The sequence below is a fragment of the Culex quinquefasciatus genome, chromosome 3 (genome assembly GCF_015732765.1).
Source record: "Culex quinquefasciatus strain JHB chromosome 3, VPISU_Cqui_1.0_pri_paternal, whole genome shotgun sequence".
Lineage (NCBI taxonomy): Eukaryota > Metazoa > Arthropoda > Insecta > Diptera > Culicidae > Culex > Culex quinquefasciatus.
Window position 1 is genome coordinate 22,454,194 of NC_051863.1, and position 18,438 is coordinate 22,472,631.

At 37.8% G+C, this 18,438-nt stretch overlaps 2 protein-coding genes across 8 annotated transcripts in view; one reads left to right on the forward strand and one right to left on the reverse strand.

Annotated features, from left to right (window-relative positions):
- The first annotated feature begins 1,523 nt into the window (after positions 1–1,523).
- LOC6034914 (mucin-19) overlaps positions 1,524–18,438 on the forward strand; it is a 58,326-nt gene continuing 41,411 nt past the window's right edge. For 4 of the 6 annotated variants that reach the window (XM_038265441.1, XM_038265448.1, XM_038265442.1 and 1 more), the window contains exons 1-2: positions 1,524–1,974; positions 13,937–14,795. The gene's annotated coding sequence lies outside the window, so the exon portion shown is untranslated. The remainder of the gene's footprint in view (positions 1,975–13,936; positions 14,796–18,438) is intronic. The other 2 variants (XM_038265443.1, XM_038265444.1) reach the window with 2 other exon arrangements.
- LOC6047496 lies at positions 1,790–3,393 on the reverse strand. Of its 2 annotated transcripts, none has more exons than XM_038265452.1 (3): positions 3,188–3,393; positions 2,406–3,069; positions 1,790–2,350 (listed from the first exon to the last, which is right to left on the reverse strand). In XM_038265452.1, exons 2-3 carry the CDS (start codon positions 3,061–3,063, stop codon positions 1,983–1,985), a joined length of 1,026 nt encoding a protein of 341 aa, XP_038121380.1. In that variant the 5' UTR covers positions 3,064–3,069; positions 3,188–3,393; the 3' UTR covers positions 1,790–1,982. The 2 variants fall into 2 exon arrangements, with proteins under 2 accessions (XP_038121380.1, XP_038121379.1); XM_038265451.1 differs by having other exon boundaries at positions 3,126–3,393.

Below are 18,438 nucleotides of genomic sequence, written 5' to 3' on the forward strand. Positions count from 1 at the left end.
GATATGTGAGAATTATTACAGATTAATTAAAAATAAAAGGGGGTGGGGGAGTAAAGTTCTTGAAAAGAAAAAGGGGGGAATGGAACCAAGAAAGTTGAGATCGACTGTTCTACAGTGAGTGTTCCGACGAGTGAAAAATCGCGGCCCTCACTTCCCACTGCTTAAGGTTTTTTCCGGAACCATCAGTTTGTCGGCGGAAGATGCCGGTACAATACCACCGAATCGCCCATCTGCTCGTTGCACGGTGCTTTGCAGGTGCCTTGTGATGGATAGAAAGCCAATCTGGGAGACGGAGGTTTCTCCGTTGCAGGTGATTGGAATCGTACGCACCTTCAGACTTTGCCAATTGCTAATCCTGGGCGGTCAGGAGGAGATTTCGGTTGATCAGTATGTGCAACGTTTTACGTGTCTGCACAGGGATGGAACCGCTTGGATTGCGTCCCGATTAGTGTGACCGAAAATCCTCGCAGTTGGAACTGTCCATAACCAAGATTAATTGCCCAAAAGGGTCCAACTCGAGGTCCAACTCTTCCTCTATGGTTGTTGAATATTTCTGATGAAGACGATTCGTGCTGCTCTGGAGTTCGTTTTCCCGTACGGCTGTTGCGATTTACTTCAACAGGTCGTAGATAATGGTTCCAGAAACGGTAACGGAAATTCACCTGTTAAGAGACTAACGGAACTTCACCATGACTCTTGTTCAAGCAGTCGTAGGGCAAAGGAAGTGGTCAAAAGAATCGGTTCCAACTGCTCCTAGGTCTCCTGTCCGATGTTCGATCAACCCAGCGTTCCGTGCCACTCAAAAAATGTTGCCGGAGTCAAGAGTCAACAGAAATTATTTTGTTTGTACACAAACAGCAGTGCGCGCGTTTGCGTTGTCATCGATGACAGCTGAGAAAAACACTGAAATAAAATTCATAGAGAAATTGTGCTTGCACGTAAATATGGATGCACATACGGATTAACATATGACATAAATGCAATATATTCGGAGTGACCACCTCGTGGTTCGAGGTCACCTGTTTGGTGCGTGTTTTAGGATTAATTTAAGAAATTTAACTAATTTTAAACTACTCACTAATTATTCAGCAGAAAAGATCTGTTTTATAACTCTTCTCCCGTTCGCAATCTAATTAAATTGCCTTTTTCGCACTAATGCACCACCTTTCACCAGGACACTTTCTCGCAACTTAATTCTTGTTTACGTTTTGTTTATCTTCGCGCACTTCGCTTGGCGTTTCGTCCCACAAACGTCACTGTCTGCCCGAGAAGTACTTTTACGGCGGTGACTGTACCTCGACCGACCTTTACACACTCGATCCCGCGGGGGGCTTCTTGTGCGTGACATTTTCTGCGCCGCGTCGGAACACTATTTATAATCTTTAAAATTTAAAAAGTGATGAAGCGAAATAAAACCCACTCTCCTCTAAAAAAAAAAAACATCGCACGCATTTAAATGACAACTCCTCTCCACCCCATCAACTGACAGCCCGAGTGACGTCACAACGGCACTGTCATCGCGCGGAGGACGAGCCGAGCAAAATCCCATCATCTTCGTTCATTCGCGGGTCGTTCGACTTGATCGCAAATCTCGGAACATTTTTCGTTTTGCAGGATTTTAAGAAGCGGGCCGGGGTCCTCCGGCCGCGGAATCTGTAGACAATTGTGGAGGTGCAGTGATCAACGGTGAAGTGGCAGTAGTGCTGCCCCTAGAACGGGTGCAAAAAGTGACCCAGCAGGGACAACTCCCAGCAGCTGTCCAGTGTTTCCGGTTTCCGGAGGTGATTGGTTTCAGTGAATTTTTATTTTATTGCACCGAACGAACGTGTAATTCGCAGTGTCTGGCATGATGAAAACGAACACATCATTCGAGTATCGAACAATCGCGGAGATTTCAACAGTTTAAAATTAAAGTGGCCCTGAGGGCGAGGCGAAATTTAACAACAGGAAAGGGACGAGCTCTACTCGAAAGAGGTAAGTTCCTACAGGAATCCTCCGGGAAAATCGTTCATAACATTCGGCAGCAGGCCGTCGTCGTCGACCTGAATCAGGTCGTGAAAGTTGAGATCGGCAAGCGGATCTTCCGTGGGTTGTTGTTCTAGCACTTCGGCACGTCGTCGGACCGGCGAAAGGAGCGGTCCGGTTCCGATGTTCTGGTAGTTGGCCCGGTTCGGGGGCACGTTCTGATTCTGCTGCCACTTGTGATCGTCGACCAGCGTGATCACTTTCGGCTTTTTGGGCGTGCTCGTTACGAGTTTCTTCGCTGAGACTTTGGGTCCGTTCCGGTTGGGGTTCTTCCGCTTGAGGCTGGAAGAACTGGAGGACCTGGTCGCGGTGGCCCGCTGGGAAGCTGTAGCAAATAATTAGATTATTTTTAGCAAAATCAGAAATACGCCCACTCTTACCCTTGGGCGGCAACAGCTCGATGTGCTCGACGTTAATCTGGGTCAGCGTCTTGTAGATGTCGCCCCCGTCGAGCGACTCCTGCAGCACACCTTCCGGCACTTCCGGTTCCGCGTTCGCCGGGGGATCCGCAACCCGTTCCGTCATCGTCGGCAGGTTGCGCGAACCCGGTCCCCGAATCACGTAGTAAACCTTCCCGTCCTCGGTAAACTTCTGATAAATCGACGCCACCACCGCAATCGGGACGCTCGTTCCGACCGGACTGCCCCGCTGGCTCTCTCGGAAGTCACTGTTTTCGGCCGCCTTCAGCACGCTCACCGGTCCCTGCTCCAGCACGCGGACAATCAGCGGAATCTCGTTGGCGATGTGCAGCACCGCGAACGGGATCTCTCCCCGGGCTTTGACCACGGCCATGGCAGCCGTGTCGATCGCCGGAAGTACCAGCGTCGTGATGCTTGGCAGGGGCAGCGGCGGAAGAGGTAGCGGAGTGACCACCGGAAGTGGTTCCTCCGCCGTCCGCGGCAATCCGTGCAGTTTGTGTTGGTGAATCTTCAGCAGGTACTGCTTGGCGAAAAGGCCGTGGCAAAACTCGCACCGGAAACCCGTCGTGACGGGGGTGTGCGCCGCGGGGACGTTCTTCCGGTTGGCGGGGACGGACATCTTGAGCTGGAAAGACAATAGTTGTTTTTTTACAGACAAAATTATCTTTTTCAAAGACTTGCCTTGATTAAATTTTATGTACGAAACCACGTGCTCTCGACGGAAGCTAACCGGAAATGCTCACCTAAGGCCTGCTTTGATGACTAGATTAGAGCATGAAAAACTGGTTGCAAAATTTCGAAGAAATTTCATACGCGAAACATTTAGACGGATTATTCTTAAGTTATTAATAAATACTTTCACAAGCATGTAAGTAAAACAAACTCTAACTTAAACGCACAAACAAATTTTAATATTGGTCGAAAGAGAAGGCAAACTCATCCGCGTGGAAAGCAATGCAACATTAAAAATTTTGTGAAAAAAAACATCGCAAATTACACGATCATCCAAGAAAAACAACATTGTGCAAAAATAAAACCAAATTTAAGCCTACCCAAAATTGGGAAGCTTTTTGTCCATCTTACACGCCTACCAATAAGTCCTCAAATTTGTGGTCAATTTCAAACACATGAAATTTGCCAAATTGGGTCCTAAGGGAGCGTTCTTTTATTACGTAACGCAAATTTTGGGATTTTTTGAACTTGATACGTTGATACGACCCTTAGTTGCTGAGATGTTGCCATGCAAAGGTTTAAAAACAGGAAAATTGATGTTTTCCAAGTCTCATCCAAACAACCACCATTTTCTAACGTCGATATCTCAGCAACTAATGGTCCGATTTTCAATGTTAATATATGAAAAAACTGTGAAATTTTCCGATCTTTTCGAAATAAATACTTTCAAAATTTTTGAATCAAGACTAACATTGCAAAAGAGCCAAATATTCAATATTACGACCTTTTAAACATCAAAAAATAAAAATAGTGTTTTTTTTTGCAAATCAAGTTTTAGTGACAAAAAGTTAAATAAAAAATCACCAAACAAATTTTCACCGTGTATCATTTTATTCAGTGTAGTCTATATCCATACCTACAACTTTGCCCAAGAAACTGAGTAATCGATCAAAAAATCCTTCAAAAGATACAGATTTTTGAATTTTCATACATCATTTTTGTATGGACAGCTGCCAAATTTGTATGGAAAATTATATGGACAAACTAATGATGCAAAATGGCTTCTTTGGGCATACCGAAGGCACCAAAAAAGTTTCAGTCGGATTAAATAATACAAAAATTAAAATTCTAAAAAAAGACCGATTTCGTAGAGAATTGCTCAACTGTGAAAAACATGACTAAAAACCATTTCTGATCATTTTGTTTAATTTAAGAGGCTAGTATGGAGATCGAAAGGAAAAAGTTCAAGAAACAGCTTTACGAACAGCAGAACAAAGGAGAGGGAGCGTTTTCTTGGGACTTTTCTTCACCCTCTCTGGCTTGCTTTCGCTGCCGCTGCTACCCATTTGAAATTTTTCTTGACCGGTTCCTTCTGATGTGCATACACCGCTTAATGCAAAAAAATAAATTGACAAGACAACTATTTTTTTTTTTCAATGGATCAACTATGATCCCCTTGGAACGAGCTGTCAAGTAGGACCTTTTCTGTCAAGAAGGACCGCGATGTTAATTTTTAAAAATTGAATTAAAAATCCATTTCTAGAGTTTTTGCTTTCCTCGCCATACTGAGGAAAGGCTATAAAATCACCTTCACGTATACATATCGACTCAGAATCTTGTTCTGAGCAAATGTCTGTGTGGATGTGTGTAGGTGGGTGGACAAAAAAAATGTCACTCCATTATGTCCGGGCTGGATGAACGGATTTTGACCGTATTAGTCTCATTCGATCCGTCTTGAGGTCCCATAGGCATCTATTCAAAATCAGCAAGTTTAGTACTTCAAAAGTTATGCTAAAAAAGATTTTGGCGTATGTTCGGAAGATTGCAAAAAGGGTGTTTTTTGCAAGAAAACCTATCATGTTATATATTTTCAGAAAGGTATTAAAAATACCTTTCAAATGAGCCTAAAACATCCAGGATCTGACAACCCTATCAAAAGTTATTAGCACATAAGTGTTATTTATACACTTTTTGGAGGCCGGATCTTAGATATTTCAATGAAAATGATGTCCGGGTCCATCATGCGACCTATCGTTAGTTAGATAATCAAAAGACCTTCCAAATGAACATCGTTGATCTGACAACCCTATCAAAAGTTATTAGCACTTAAGTGTTATTTATACACTGTTTGGAGGCCAGATTTTAGATATTGTGATACAAATATTGTCTGAAACTTACATGCGAAGTATCGTAGAATAGGTTTTTTATCAGACCTTGCCGATGAGCCAGGAATATTGAAGGTCTGTGAACCCTATTATAAGAAATGAGTAATAAAGTTGATTTGTAAAACATGTTAAGGGGGAATGTTGCTATTTTTACTGAATGTATCGACTTTATGAATGTGAGGAAGGCAGCAACCACCTAAAGGTGGATTAAGTATCGTTTTTTTTAAAACGTCCAATAAACCAAATTTGCAGTTTTTGCTTTTTGGGTGTTTTTTAATACTTCTGGCTCAAGGTGGTTTCAAAAACACCCAAAAGGCAAAAACAGGAAATTTGGTTTATTGGACCTTTTCAAAAAAAAAAAAAAAATCCAGAAATGTTAATAAATAACAAGGGTCTGATTAGATTAGATAAGATTAGTCTATGTGCTTGGTGCCTTGCTCACTCTTTACAAACAGTGGGTGACATGATGGGACACATACATTTGAACACAAATTTCATTGATTTTTTTAGATCCGAAATAAAAAAGTACACAAATGTCACTTAAGAAGTCATAACTCGAGACAGGGTTGCCAGATGATCAATGTTTTGGACTCGCTGGAAAGGTCTTTCAATTACCTAACGCTAACCAACGCACTATGGTACATTGGGTGGCCAAGTTTCAAAAAAGTTACCTTCTCCAAATATTTTTTGGTATTTTTTCTCGAAAGTAAACATTCTAACTAAGAAAAATCAAAATTTTCAAAGCTTTAAGTGTGTTTATTACGGAGATACGCAAGCTAAAATTAAAAAAAAAATGGAATAAAAAACTAGTGTTTTTCGTAAAAAAGGCTGATTGTTTAATTTTAACATAGCTCAGCCATTTTAAATATTTTATTAGGACAATTATACATCGTTGGAAAGGTAATGAGATAAGCTTTGAAACTATTAATAGATAAATGTTGTTTCCAACCCAAAAACTGAAGTTTTCAGCGAATAAATGAAGCATTTTTTTTACAAAACTTATTTTTTTGTGTTTGTTAATCGAGTACTTTTTTTGCTAACCGATGCTAAACATGAAACTAAGATTACTTGAAAGATTGGATCATATTGTGGTTTGTTTGAGCGTTTTAGCAGAATGCATTTCTGTGAATACAAAGAGACGAGTTGTTCCTTTTAATTCCGCTATATATTTTTAATATCTTGACAGATACGTATTTCGTCGGCAGTCGAGAACAGAACCCTGATGAAGTCTGCAAGTAGTAGACGAAATACGTATCTGTCAAGATATTAAAAATATATAGCGGAATTAAAAGGAACAACTCGTCTCTTTGTATTCACATTGGATCATAATCTAACATTGCTGAAATTTCCAGCCTGCGATTTTTTTGCGTTTTCGGAGATATGTCATTTTGAACATTTACGTTTTATAAAAAATTGCTGCAATCTACATATGCGCTCGTTTATTTCACTTGCTTTGCTACCTACTTCGTGGGCATCGTCGCTTCAAAAATCAATACCTGGTTTCAAGAAGTTCGAAATGACTTTGTTGGAATTTTCTGTTGCCTACATTTAAATTTAATTTAATTTGTAATTTGTTGTTTTATTGGTTACGACAGCCTGTTAGTATAAACTGTGCATCAGGTCAAGGATTGAGTACCTTAGTCAAAATAAGGTATTCGCACCGAAGTTTCTCAAGCGAAACTGGAGAATCTCAGTTTGATACCGAAAAAAGTATTCAGTAAAATATATAATCTGCGATCTATCCATGAAACTGATCCACATTTAATTTCTATATTGGTTAGTACAAAACATCATAGAAAAGTACCTTTAACATATATCCTGAAGCCGTCACAAACTCTATAATCAAATGAATTTTCATGAACAAGAACATTAGGATGAGTAAGAATATGTTTTGTATTTTATCGTTTTACTTCTCATAATCAATATTTTGAATAAAATTAATTTATCTGTTATTTGATTTAACAATTAAAATTTTCGCAATTTATGCCCATAAGGGTGGAGGAAGGGGGGGGGGGCTTATCCATAATTTAATAATATAAACTTGCAATACAATATATACGCAATTCTGTTGCACTTGCAAATGTATGAAAAGAATATTTATTATAAATAATCAACTATTGAAAACCATGAAAAGTCATAAAAATGGACGTATATCATTTCAATATCATACAATTACTAAAATTTGAATGAAAAAACATTTAAAAAGCAAAAAAATAATTTGGCCGCCTGTTTGTATGGAGAACGATGGGTCGGATAATGAAAGCGACCGGTTTGACCTAAATTGGTTCAGCCAGTACTGAGAAGTAAGAATTTTGATCACACTCATTGACAAAGACATTTGTTCAGTTTTCGATTCTGAGTCGATAGGTTCATTTTCCGAGCAGGAGTATTTGAGTAAAGTGTATCCAAAACTAAGCTATGAAAAAACCAGGAAGGTGCTGTGTCCTATCCCTCGCCTAGACGAGACCAAAATCACGGGATTGAAACTCATCTGAAAAACCTGTATCATTTTCTCAATCAAAACGGTGGCGCCGCGTGGTGGTAGCTGCCCTGTTTATTACACTGTGAAATTATACATGGCAAATCCAAGTAACCAAAAGGTGACAACAGAAATGTCCGCCCAAAAGGGGTGCTGCAAAAAAACTTTTTATTTTTAAAAAAATCCCAACAAATCAGCAACGAATTACAAGTTTGATAGTCGAACTACACTTAAAAGTTGGTTTTGTTATTTGTTTTTGCAAAACCGCATATTTTTTAACAAAAGTGCCAAAAATATTCGTAACTACCTTTTGCCTCTTGGTGGCGCTTTGTGTTAGTATGTGTGTGGTCGATATTTGCGGACGTGCACGTAGAACACAGAACAGTGAGAACTAGCGAAAATGCCTCACTTTCTTCTGATACAAGTCGCCATATGGGTCGTTCCACCTGAAGTGTGCAAGAAAAAATGCAAATTTGAAAATTACCATCTCCGATTCTGCTCAAATTTGGCAGAGCTGTTGAGACTATCAAAACAAGCAAAAATCCCGAATTTCATCCAAATCGGACCACCCCCTCCATTTTTGTACCCTCCCAAAAAATCGACTTTTTGGCGATTTTTGAGCAAAACCCCAATCTTCAAACGACGATAACTCAGGAACCGCAAATCTTAGAGGGTCGGTCTTAGACTCAATTTTGAAGGAAATTGGACGTAGAATCCATTTCCGTGGTCAAAATTTAGATTAAAATATGTTTTCTACCTGTATTGCGCAATTGAAAACTTTAAATGGACGTATCTCAAAACAGCCCTATTTATTTTTTTAAATTTGACCTCACCATCGTATTCCCCGGCCAATTTTACATAAGAATCACTTATCGACAGAAAGGAATATGTTTCGTTCCAGAGATATCGAATTTTAAAGTTTTGAGTATTTGTGATTACCTAAATTAGCTACACTCGCCGCATATGCTAGAAGCACTCGGGCGCGTTGATCAATAACTGCTACCTGTTAATTTATTGAAATAAGATTTCATCCCAAATAATCATTAGTTAATTAGTAGGAAACTGCTGTATAATCTTAAATTAAAAAAAAAAGTATACGGTGCATTTATGTGCTAGCCCACAGGACAGAGCAAGAATGACACGCAATACAGGGCAGAATAGAATTCACACAGAGCTAGCAGGAAATTGCAATTGATCTTGTAAGTTACTTCTTAAGAAAAAGTGTACGATACATTATCGTGTTAAAAATAATGAATTAACATGAATTAAACTCTCGTGAAGCATGATTAAGGAGGAGGATTTCTGGAAAAAAAAGAAAGGCTTCATCCATAAAGTACGTCACGCTAAAATCAGCCAAAAATTTACCCCCCTCCCCCCCTTTGTCACACTTTTCCTATACTTACAACCAGCGCCGTACCTAGGGGTTGGCGCGGTTGGCGATCGCCAAGGGCGCCAGCCCTTGGGGGGCGCCGAAATCGATGATTGTACAAAATTTTCATGTCAGCTATAACATCTTTCTTAGATATTTGAAACAGAAAGGGCGCCGAATTATAAAGTAGACTCACAAATAACTAGATAACATGGTTGAAAATATATTTAAAAAATATATATATATTTAGGGGCGCCAAAGTCAATTGTTTGAATATTTCTACTGAAGTGTTTTTGAAAATTCATACTTAATGCTTAATTTATTTTTTCATCAAAGATGGGGCGCTCAAGTGGCAGAAAGTTAAAGCAGTTCTAGAAGAGCTTCTCAAAATAAATACACATTAAAGTTTGGACCGTTGTATAGTGAAATTTAAGTCATGCCTGCCAGACTAAAAAAAATGTCCAACTACATGTTATTTTCACGTTGATTTGGCTGTGAATCACAATCAGCCAAATTGTGAAAAATTATGGTCATATTTTGAGCTTCTTTGAAATAGGAATTATTTTAACATTAAAACATATACCTTTCTTTTGAAATTTTTACATTGTCGGGTTAAAAAATGGTCTTTGAAATATTTTCAGCTCGATTTCCCCTTTTATAATCAACTTCGTGCATTGAAATTTGCATACTCTCTTTCAAAATACTAAAGTTTTGAAATTGGAAAACTGCTGTAATTTTTCAATTTTCACCAATAAGACCATCATTATTTGTTTAAGAAAAAAATGTTTTTCAGAGCACATCACTTTTTTAGTTTTAGCATAACCGATGTTGTTTACTTTTTAAATCGTCTAAAAAACTTTGGTAATGAAAAACAATTTAAAAAAATCAGTTATAAACAAAAAAATAAAATTTTACCAAGGTTTTAAAACATTTGTATTGTTTTGCGCAAAAATATTTGTCTAAAACATAAAATTTAATTTTACGACTTTAAAATTAACCGAATAAATACTGATGAAAATAAAAATCAATGCAAAACACAATTAATAAAAAATGAAAATATGAAATATATTCTCAAATATCGTATGGGCAAATCCCTCATAATGTATAAAAATTTCTTTATATTGTTTTAAACATTTTTTCTAACAATTAAAAATGTGTCAATACCTATAAATTTTGGAAACTGATGATTGCAAAACAACTGGACTTTTTTCATTCAAATGTTGAAACCGTGGTCTGTAATTTCATTTTTTAACTTTTTTATTTTTTGGTCAGAGTCGAGGGACGTAAACATCAAAAAATATTTGCATGGGCCTAAATTGATTTCGACGAAATTTTGTCCTGCCGCTGCATGTTGAAAAATAATACTTCGATGCAGGTGTGCTTTTGAACTAAGCTTGCTGGGATTGGTATCTAGATAGAACAAGAGAGCACACGGGCATCGAATAATTTTTTTTTTTTTCAATTTAAAAGAAGGACTTTTTTCTTTTTTCGTTGTAATTAACGAAATAAAATCCAAAGCCAAATCAGCTAATTATTTCATGAATCCGGGAAAGTTCTTTGCTCATACAATCAAATTAATACAAGATCAGATCAGATTATGCAGTAGGGTGGGTACGTTTTTCAAAAAGTTCTCGGATCAAGTTTTAGTATGGTTCCCCTTGTAGGGCATGCCCATAGGGACTTTCATGCCAAATATCAGCTCATAAGGTTGTAAACTGGCTGCGCGCATCAGGGTTAAAGTTTACATGGGAATTACTATGGGAAATTGGAACTTTTTGTTCAAACGCTCCTACAGGTCTGGGAAAATCACGCGCCAACTTCTGGTATGGTCAGGCCTAAGAGAAATGGTCTGGAGAACATCCCGAGAACATCTTTCCCGAAGAGAGCATATGGATTCGTTGTCCCTAGACCTGGCACATCGGAAAACAATCCGATGTCTCCGGAATCGACGGTTTCCCCTGAAAAAGCATCACATTTTCCTTAGCATGATATGAAAGCTTGATGCACACGGCGACGCCATACGTCAGGCAGCTACCACGTGGTTGAAATATTTGCAAAAAAAATACAAATTTGCTATGCAAAGATTCTGAATTAGACTAAATAATATCAGGATCGCTCGAAATGATCATTTTCTAGTTAAAAGAAGGTTTGCAATTGAATATTCCAGCAGTTTCTCACCCATGTTGGTAGCTGCCTGACGTATCGTTCCCTCAAAATTTATTAGGAGCTCAGCGCCAAAATCGAAAGCATAATGCTACCAACTCACATCACCATAACAAATGTGTTCATTCGTTAATTGAAACAATAAATCTCCAACAAGTGTCACACAATGACATCTGACCACTCCTTGTTCACCAAGCTGATGGTGGCCGATGCAGTTAAGTCATTGGGTAAGTCTGTCAGAGGTCTCTGGTTCGATTCCCATAGTTCGACACTTTTGGTTTTTCGTTTTGACGGAAGAATTTTTTTGCCAATGTACCTCGAGAGAATAATTCTTTTGGCCATCTCGAGCTTTGTTCTCTGCGTCCGAAAATGGTACCACTATTCCCTCGTCTCGAGGCCATTATTCTCTTAGACTAGCGCTGCCCAGTTTTGGGTCTCCAATTGCAATTATCAAATCAAAACTCATATGGAAGCAATCATTGAAATTTAATATCAATTTATCAAAATGCTTGTAAATTTGGGAGGGGCGCCAAATTGATGCTTCGCCAAGGGCGCCATGGACCCAAGGTACGGCTCTGCTTACAAAACTCAATGTCACACTTGCTCAGACCCTCCCTCCCCCCCTAGAGCGTGACATACTTTATGGATGACGCCAAAGTATAAAACTGAAAAATGTGAGAAAATCACAAAGATTAATTTGATTTATGATCTGATTAAGATCAAATTCAGTTGTGTTGGTTTCTTGTTTTTGATTTTTTTTTTGTTTGTCAATCATTTCGAAATCTTGGAAGACGATGCAGCTGTGTCCACATGTATCAGAATAATATGTTTTTGTTTTTGAAATTAAATGTATCAGAATTGAAAAAAAATTATCAATTATTCAGATGAAACTGGCTCACAATATAAAAAATCAGTTTTATATGATCAATCTTTCAAACCGTATGGCAGATTTTGAAGTTTTTGCTGAATGGCACTATTTTGCTACCGCACATGGCAACCCATGAGAATTATTTCATCTACTACAGCCAGCTCTACATTTATTCTTGCTTTAAATAAAAGAAGAAATTAGGAATTAGGAAAAATATGAAATTATATTATTTTCATATTTTTCCTAATGATATGAAAATGATAAAATTATATTGTAAAACGCTGTAGCATTTGAAAATAAATATTAAAAGTTCAAAATTTACTTAATATGGTTCAAAGACACTGAGATCAGCAAAAACAATGCATTTAAAATTACCCAATAAATAATTCTTAAACAAAAAAAAAACAAGATTGTTCAAGGGATTAATTATCTCAAAATCGTATAAAAAAATGAAAATAATTCATCATACAGAACACCAGGTAGTAATTATTGATCAACGCGCCAAAGTGCTTCTAGCAGATGCGGCGAGTGTAGCTAATTTAGGTAATCTCAAATACTCAAAACTTTAAAATTCAATATCTCTGGAACGAAACATATTCCTTTCTGGCGATAAGTGATTCTTATGTAAAATTGGCCGGGGAATACGATGGTGAGGTCAAATTTAAAAAATAAATAGGGCTGTTTTGAGATACGTCCATTTAAAGTTTTCAATTGCGCAATACAGGTAGAAAACATATTTTAATCTAAATTTTGACCACGGAAATGGATTCTACGTCCAATTTCCTTCAAAATTGAGTCTAAGACCGACCCTCTAAGATTTGCGGTTCCTGAGTTATCGTCGTTTGAAGATAGGGGTTTTGCTCAAAAATCGCCAAAAAGTCGATTTTTTGGGAGGGGACAAAAATGGAGGGGGTGGTCCGATTTGGATGAAATTCGGGATTTTTGCATGTTTTGATAGTCTCAACAGCTCTGCCAAATTTGAGCAGAATCGGAGATGGTAATTTTCAAGTGCTGTTCCGCTTCGGGTGGAATGACCCATATTGAAATTGCTTGAAGATTCATACCCGTGCCAAAATCCATGATAAAGCTGTCAGACCAAATCTGTCAGACCGAAGATCGAAAAGTAAACAATCTTGGTCTTCGACGTAGGTGCACACAAATCAAGAAAAGAAAATTTGAAAAAGAATTTTAATTTTCCAATTCAATTACTGGTTTTGAGCTGTAAAATTTAATGGGCGCCAGAAAATGTTAAAACAGTGCGGCGCCCTGTACACCGACAATTGAATAAGCAGTTAGACGCTTTATTCTTTCACTTTAATTTTTGATCGCGTTTTCGGTTTACACCTGAACAATCTTGAAATTATTTATGCGGATTTGTGATTCCTCTCGTTCAATCATTCCCTTGGAAAAAATGCGTTAAAATCTGGAGTTTTTTTTGAAAAGGTCCAATAAATCAAATTTCCAGTTTTTGATTTTTGGGTGTTTTTAGAACCGCCTTGAGTCAGGGGTATTGAAAAACACCCAAAAAGCAAAAACTGAAAATTTGGTTTATTGGTCCTTTTCAAAAAAACTCCAGGAATTAATAACAACTCAAAATCTTAAGTGTTTCTAAAAAATTCAACATAACCCCTTTACATCGCACGCTCCGCGATCGGAGAAAAACGCAATTTCATCGCAGCCCCCCTCAAAAATTCAATAAAACTCGCTTGCTGCCCACTTCCTATAGGAAAATTTTCCTGACGCCGCTTTCTTCTCGCTTCTTTCTCTCTTTCGCAGTGTGTCGGTCGTCGTTGTTTGCTGGCAGCACTGCTTCGTAGAGTGTCCCGTCACCGTCACACACAGCAGCAGCAGCAGCAGAAAGAAGTTGCAGAGCTCTCACACGAACATCACCTCGTCGTCCGTCGGTCGTTCGTCGAAAATTCGGTTCAAATTCTCGGTTCTGCGGTTCGATTCTACGGCCATATTCCGGGGGCGATTCTCGAGTGTCGCCGCGACGGAGTGAACCTCCGCGGGACTGCGGGGATTCGGAAAATTGCGATTTTCTGTGGGGTGTGGAAAAGTGGAATTTTCTTCGCGGACGGAACAAAGTTGGACGAAAAAAAGTGTGTGTGTGTGCGTGCGTGTGTGCAACACTTTTTTTTTCTTTCCTCTTCTGTCAGTGTGAACACTGCGTGTTAGTGTGTGAGCGAAGAAGAAAAAGGACAACCACAGCAGAAGGCAAGAAGAAGAGCAAATTCGGGTCGGTCGCGTGCGAATTTTCCAGTGGGACCACTTGCTTTTCCATGGAGTAGAGAGAGAGAGAGAGGAGCAAAAAATACCCGGTGACCTTTGTCCGTGGACAATCCGCGCGGGGCGCCCGCGGCCAGAATGTTCCGGCTGACTCGCAAAAGAAGAAGAACCTGGATGATGACCAGCAGCCGCAGCAGCAGCAGTCAGTGGGTGCAACAAGAGGAAAACAAAGAACAAGAAGAAGCCATCCTCTAGTTGTGTGCGCGCGTGAGTGTGAGTGATTAGACGATCATAATTTTTGTGTGTCAGTCGAGCGCGCGGCTTCGAACACACAAACACAAGCAGCAGTAGTGACAGAGGGATAGGGAGAATAAAAAAGGAGTGAGAGAGGGAGTGAACGTGCAGTGTAAGTATTCAATTTGCGTATGAGAGAGGGAGATGGGGCGAGTGGGGAGACACCGGTGGGACTGAAGGTGTGTGAGTGAGATGGTGTGACGGACCATCGCACACACATACACTGAACTGAAACTTTGCGATGATGACGGCGGCGACGACGACGACGACATTTTCAAAGTCGATGAAGGGGGGCAGGGATGCCGGATTTTGGGAATTGTTTTTCTTCCAGAAAGTTGATAAAAAATAAATTGCCATTTTTTTTTACTTTTAGGAATGCTGAAATTAATCCGTTTTCAGAACTTTTTTTAGTACCCAGGGTTGTTTCGCGCGGATTTGCTGGCTAATTTTGCTCAGGCGCGGATTTCGCGCGGATGGCAGTTTTGAAAATGTTTGTTTGTATTTTCTTAGTACGAAACGTAGAAAAATGAAGATAAAGATTATGTAGAAATAATTTTTCATATGTTTCTTGCCATTTCTTAACTTCTCCGGCTCTGAATATTTAATTTCTTTTGAGTTTTGAGTAATGATTTTTAACCTTATTTATTTTTAATTTTATACTGGATTTGTTAAATCAAATATTACAAACTTTTCCCGAAGATATAGACATTAGAATGTGTAACAAAAACTATTATTGGGGCTTGTTCTGGTGGGCGCCAAATATGAGCTTGATTGGACGTAACAGAAGCTGGCCTCCAATTTTGAATTTTTAAATGGAATTTAATCGGTAGAAATTTTTTTTTTCTAAATTTAAACATTCTTGGTGAAAATTAAAAGATCAGAACATTCCAAATTCAAAGATTCGAACAAAAATTGTTTTAATAGTTTATATAATAAAAAAAAATCAAAATACATATTAATTATTTTTCGAAATTTTTAAAATTGTAATTTAAAAAATCTTAAATTTCGAAATTCAAAATTTTAGCAATCTGGAATTCAAAATACCAAAAAGTTGAGTTATAAAAAATTTTAAAATTAAAAAAAAATCAAAATTTAAAAGTCAAAATTTAAAAACTAATAAATATCAAATTCAAAACAATAAGAAAAAAATTCTCAAATCTGAAATGATTAAAGTATCCTTAAGCTTATAAATTCTAAAATTCTTAAATTCTAAAATCCTAAATTCTTTAATTCTAAAATTCTTAAATGCTTAAATTCTAAAAATAAAAATAAAATTTCTTAAATGTTGGTCGCGATATTTTTTTTATATGGCGTGGATTTTGCGCGGTTTCGGATTTTGGGTCGGCGCGGATTTTTTTTTCGACTCTCCCGTAACAACCCTAAATTTTCCACTATCATATTGACTCTCCTATCTTTAAATAATTTCTAAAAAGATCTGATCTTTAAGCAATTGGACGTCTTGACAAAATCTTCGAAATATCATTCTAAAAATATATAATATGAAGGGATCACCTACAAAAACCTCCCTTATTCCAATCTTCTGGGCTTGTGCCGTTTTTTAGCATAACCTTTGAAGTACTTTTTTACTAAACTTACATTTTACATAAATGTCCCATATGCATTTTTAGCAAGTTGAGAATACGAGCTAAGAAAGAAGTTTTGTATTTGTCATGCCTTGAAAAATCATTCTACAGGGATCTCACACATGCTCTTGTTTATACTTTTGTTAACTTTGTATTGGAAAGTACGCCAGATGGGACTTGGTATGGGAACATGTCCTTCATAGTTCATCAATATGTTCGCAAACCAGCCTGACCGAAGCATGCTGCCAAGGTAACCCCAGTTGTAAACATATTTTTTGTGACATTTTTGGTCACCAGAACGCAATAGCCAACAAAAAAAAACTTAAAGAACCCTTCCACCCCAGGATTCGAACTGACGACCTTAGGATTGCGAGTCCAACCTCCGACCAGCTTCTCTAGCAAAGCGATTTATATTACTCTAATTTGTTGTTTTATTTGGCACGATAATTTGTTCGTGTAAATTTTACATCAAGCCAACAAAGTTGTTTGTTTATTATCTATTTTTGAGCTTTCAGCCGGGGGCTGGTTCAGCTCTTTAATTCCAAATTCCATTCTGAACTCTACTGCACACGACCAATCATAAACTTCATGCCTGGAGTTTTTTTTTTTGGAAAGGTCCAAAGAACCACATTTTCAGTTTTAGTTTTTTTGGGTTTTTCAATACCCCTGACTCAAGGCGGTTTCAAAAAGACCCAAAAAGCAAAAACTGGAAATTTGGTTTATTGGACCTTTTTAAAAAAAAACTCCAGATGTGTCGTTGTGACGCCAGGCTGTTTTAGTGATGAGCTCGGCAGTCTCTCGTGTCAATTTTGTTTGACGGTCGCATCCAAATGACGTTCATGACCGGCGCTGTCGGTAAACATTCAAGGCTGATTCTTGAAATAATTATTTATGTGGATAAAAATAATTTTAAGAATTAATGCAGAAGAAACGGTAGAAATCAGAAAGGGAAAAATTAGTTTCTTTAAAATCTAAATTGTGTATTTTTGGAAAACGATCAATGCGCAGTTAATCCTGTTATAAAGGTCAACATGTAGTGGGTTGATTTTGATACGCTTACTGTTTACAATAATAATGATTGTTTGTTGATTTTCAAAAGGTTCAATCCGCAATGGGTTTCCTAAGTTAATAAAGTAAATAAAAAAAAATGTAAAAAACTTTATCTCTCAGTTTTTATTTTTTAAATTAAATATGTCTTTATTGAACTTTCTTATAATAATTACATTTATTTTACATGCTAAGTGGTATGGCCTAATGCTCTTCATCTTTGTTGTACTTTCGTTTTATGATTAAGTATCTCAAACTTTATGTGAACAACTGTTTAAGAGAGCAGGTTAAGGCCCCCCTCCCAAGAAAGGGGGTCAATAAATGGCTTTACGAACAGCAGAACAAAGGAGAGGCAACGATATCTCGAAGCTTTTCTGCACACTCTCTGGCTTGCTTTTGCTGCCGCCCATTTGATTTTTTTCTTGACCGGTTCCTTCTAAAGTTCGTACACCGCAGCATGCAGACAGACATGGATCCGCTCTAACTCCTCTTTTAGAAATACTTGTTTGGCATTTCAGCATGTTGTGCTAGTGATTAGAGTACACTTATTACGCTGATCTTTAACGCTCCTGAAGACCCTGAGAAATAATATTAAAAACAAGGTGAGATTTAGCGTAAGAACATTTAAGCGCACTCAAAGAGCTTTTAAGAAGTTCTTTTTAAGAGCTTAAGAGAACATTCATCTTAAAATGTCGCTAAAATAGTTTTTTTTTTCCAAAGAGCCAATGTTTTCTACACATTATTCATGCCAAAAACAAGAGGTTCTTACATGGCAACAAGCATAACATAAAAATATACATTTTCATTGAGTAACAAAACAAATTTGAATACAATTGGATGTATCATTGCCAAGATATAGCTATTTGAAGTCAGTAGTTTAAAATAACGGGTGCCACTATATCTCAACACTGTCTTCACCAATTTTGTTCAAAATTTTGGTGAAGACTCGATAAACCGATCCCGTGTGCATGACGAAGGCCGATTAACAAACAAATATTAATAAAAAAGATAAAAATATTTTTTTTGTTTTTCATAGAAAAAATCGAAAGTTTTTGATTTTTGTATTTTCTTGGGATATCCTGGCACCCGTAAATCAACTCGAGAAAAACGCTCAGAAGGTTTGAC

What these genes read in the sequence shown, in the direction of transcription:
- LOC6047496 (XM_038265452.1), bottom strand. Translation starts at nt 3,063, where the DNA reads ATGTCCGTCCCCGCCAACCGGAAGAACGTCCCCGCGGCGCACACCCCC. An exon ending in CGAGCTGTTGCCGCCCAAGG is followed by an intron (nt 2,351 to 2,405) that starts GTAAGAGTGGGC and finishes TATTTGCTACAG; the next exon opens with CTTCCCAGCGGGCCACCGCG.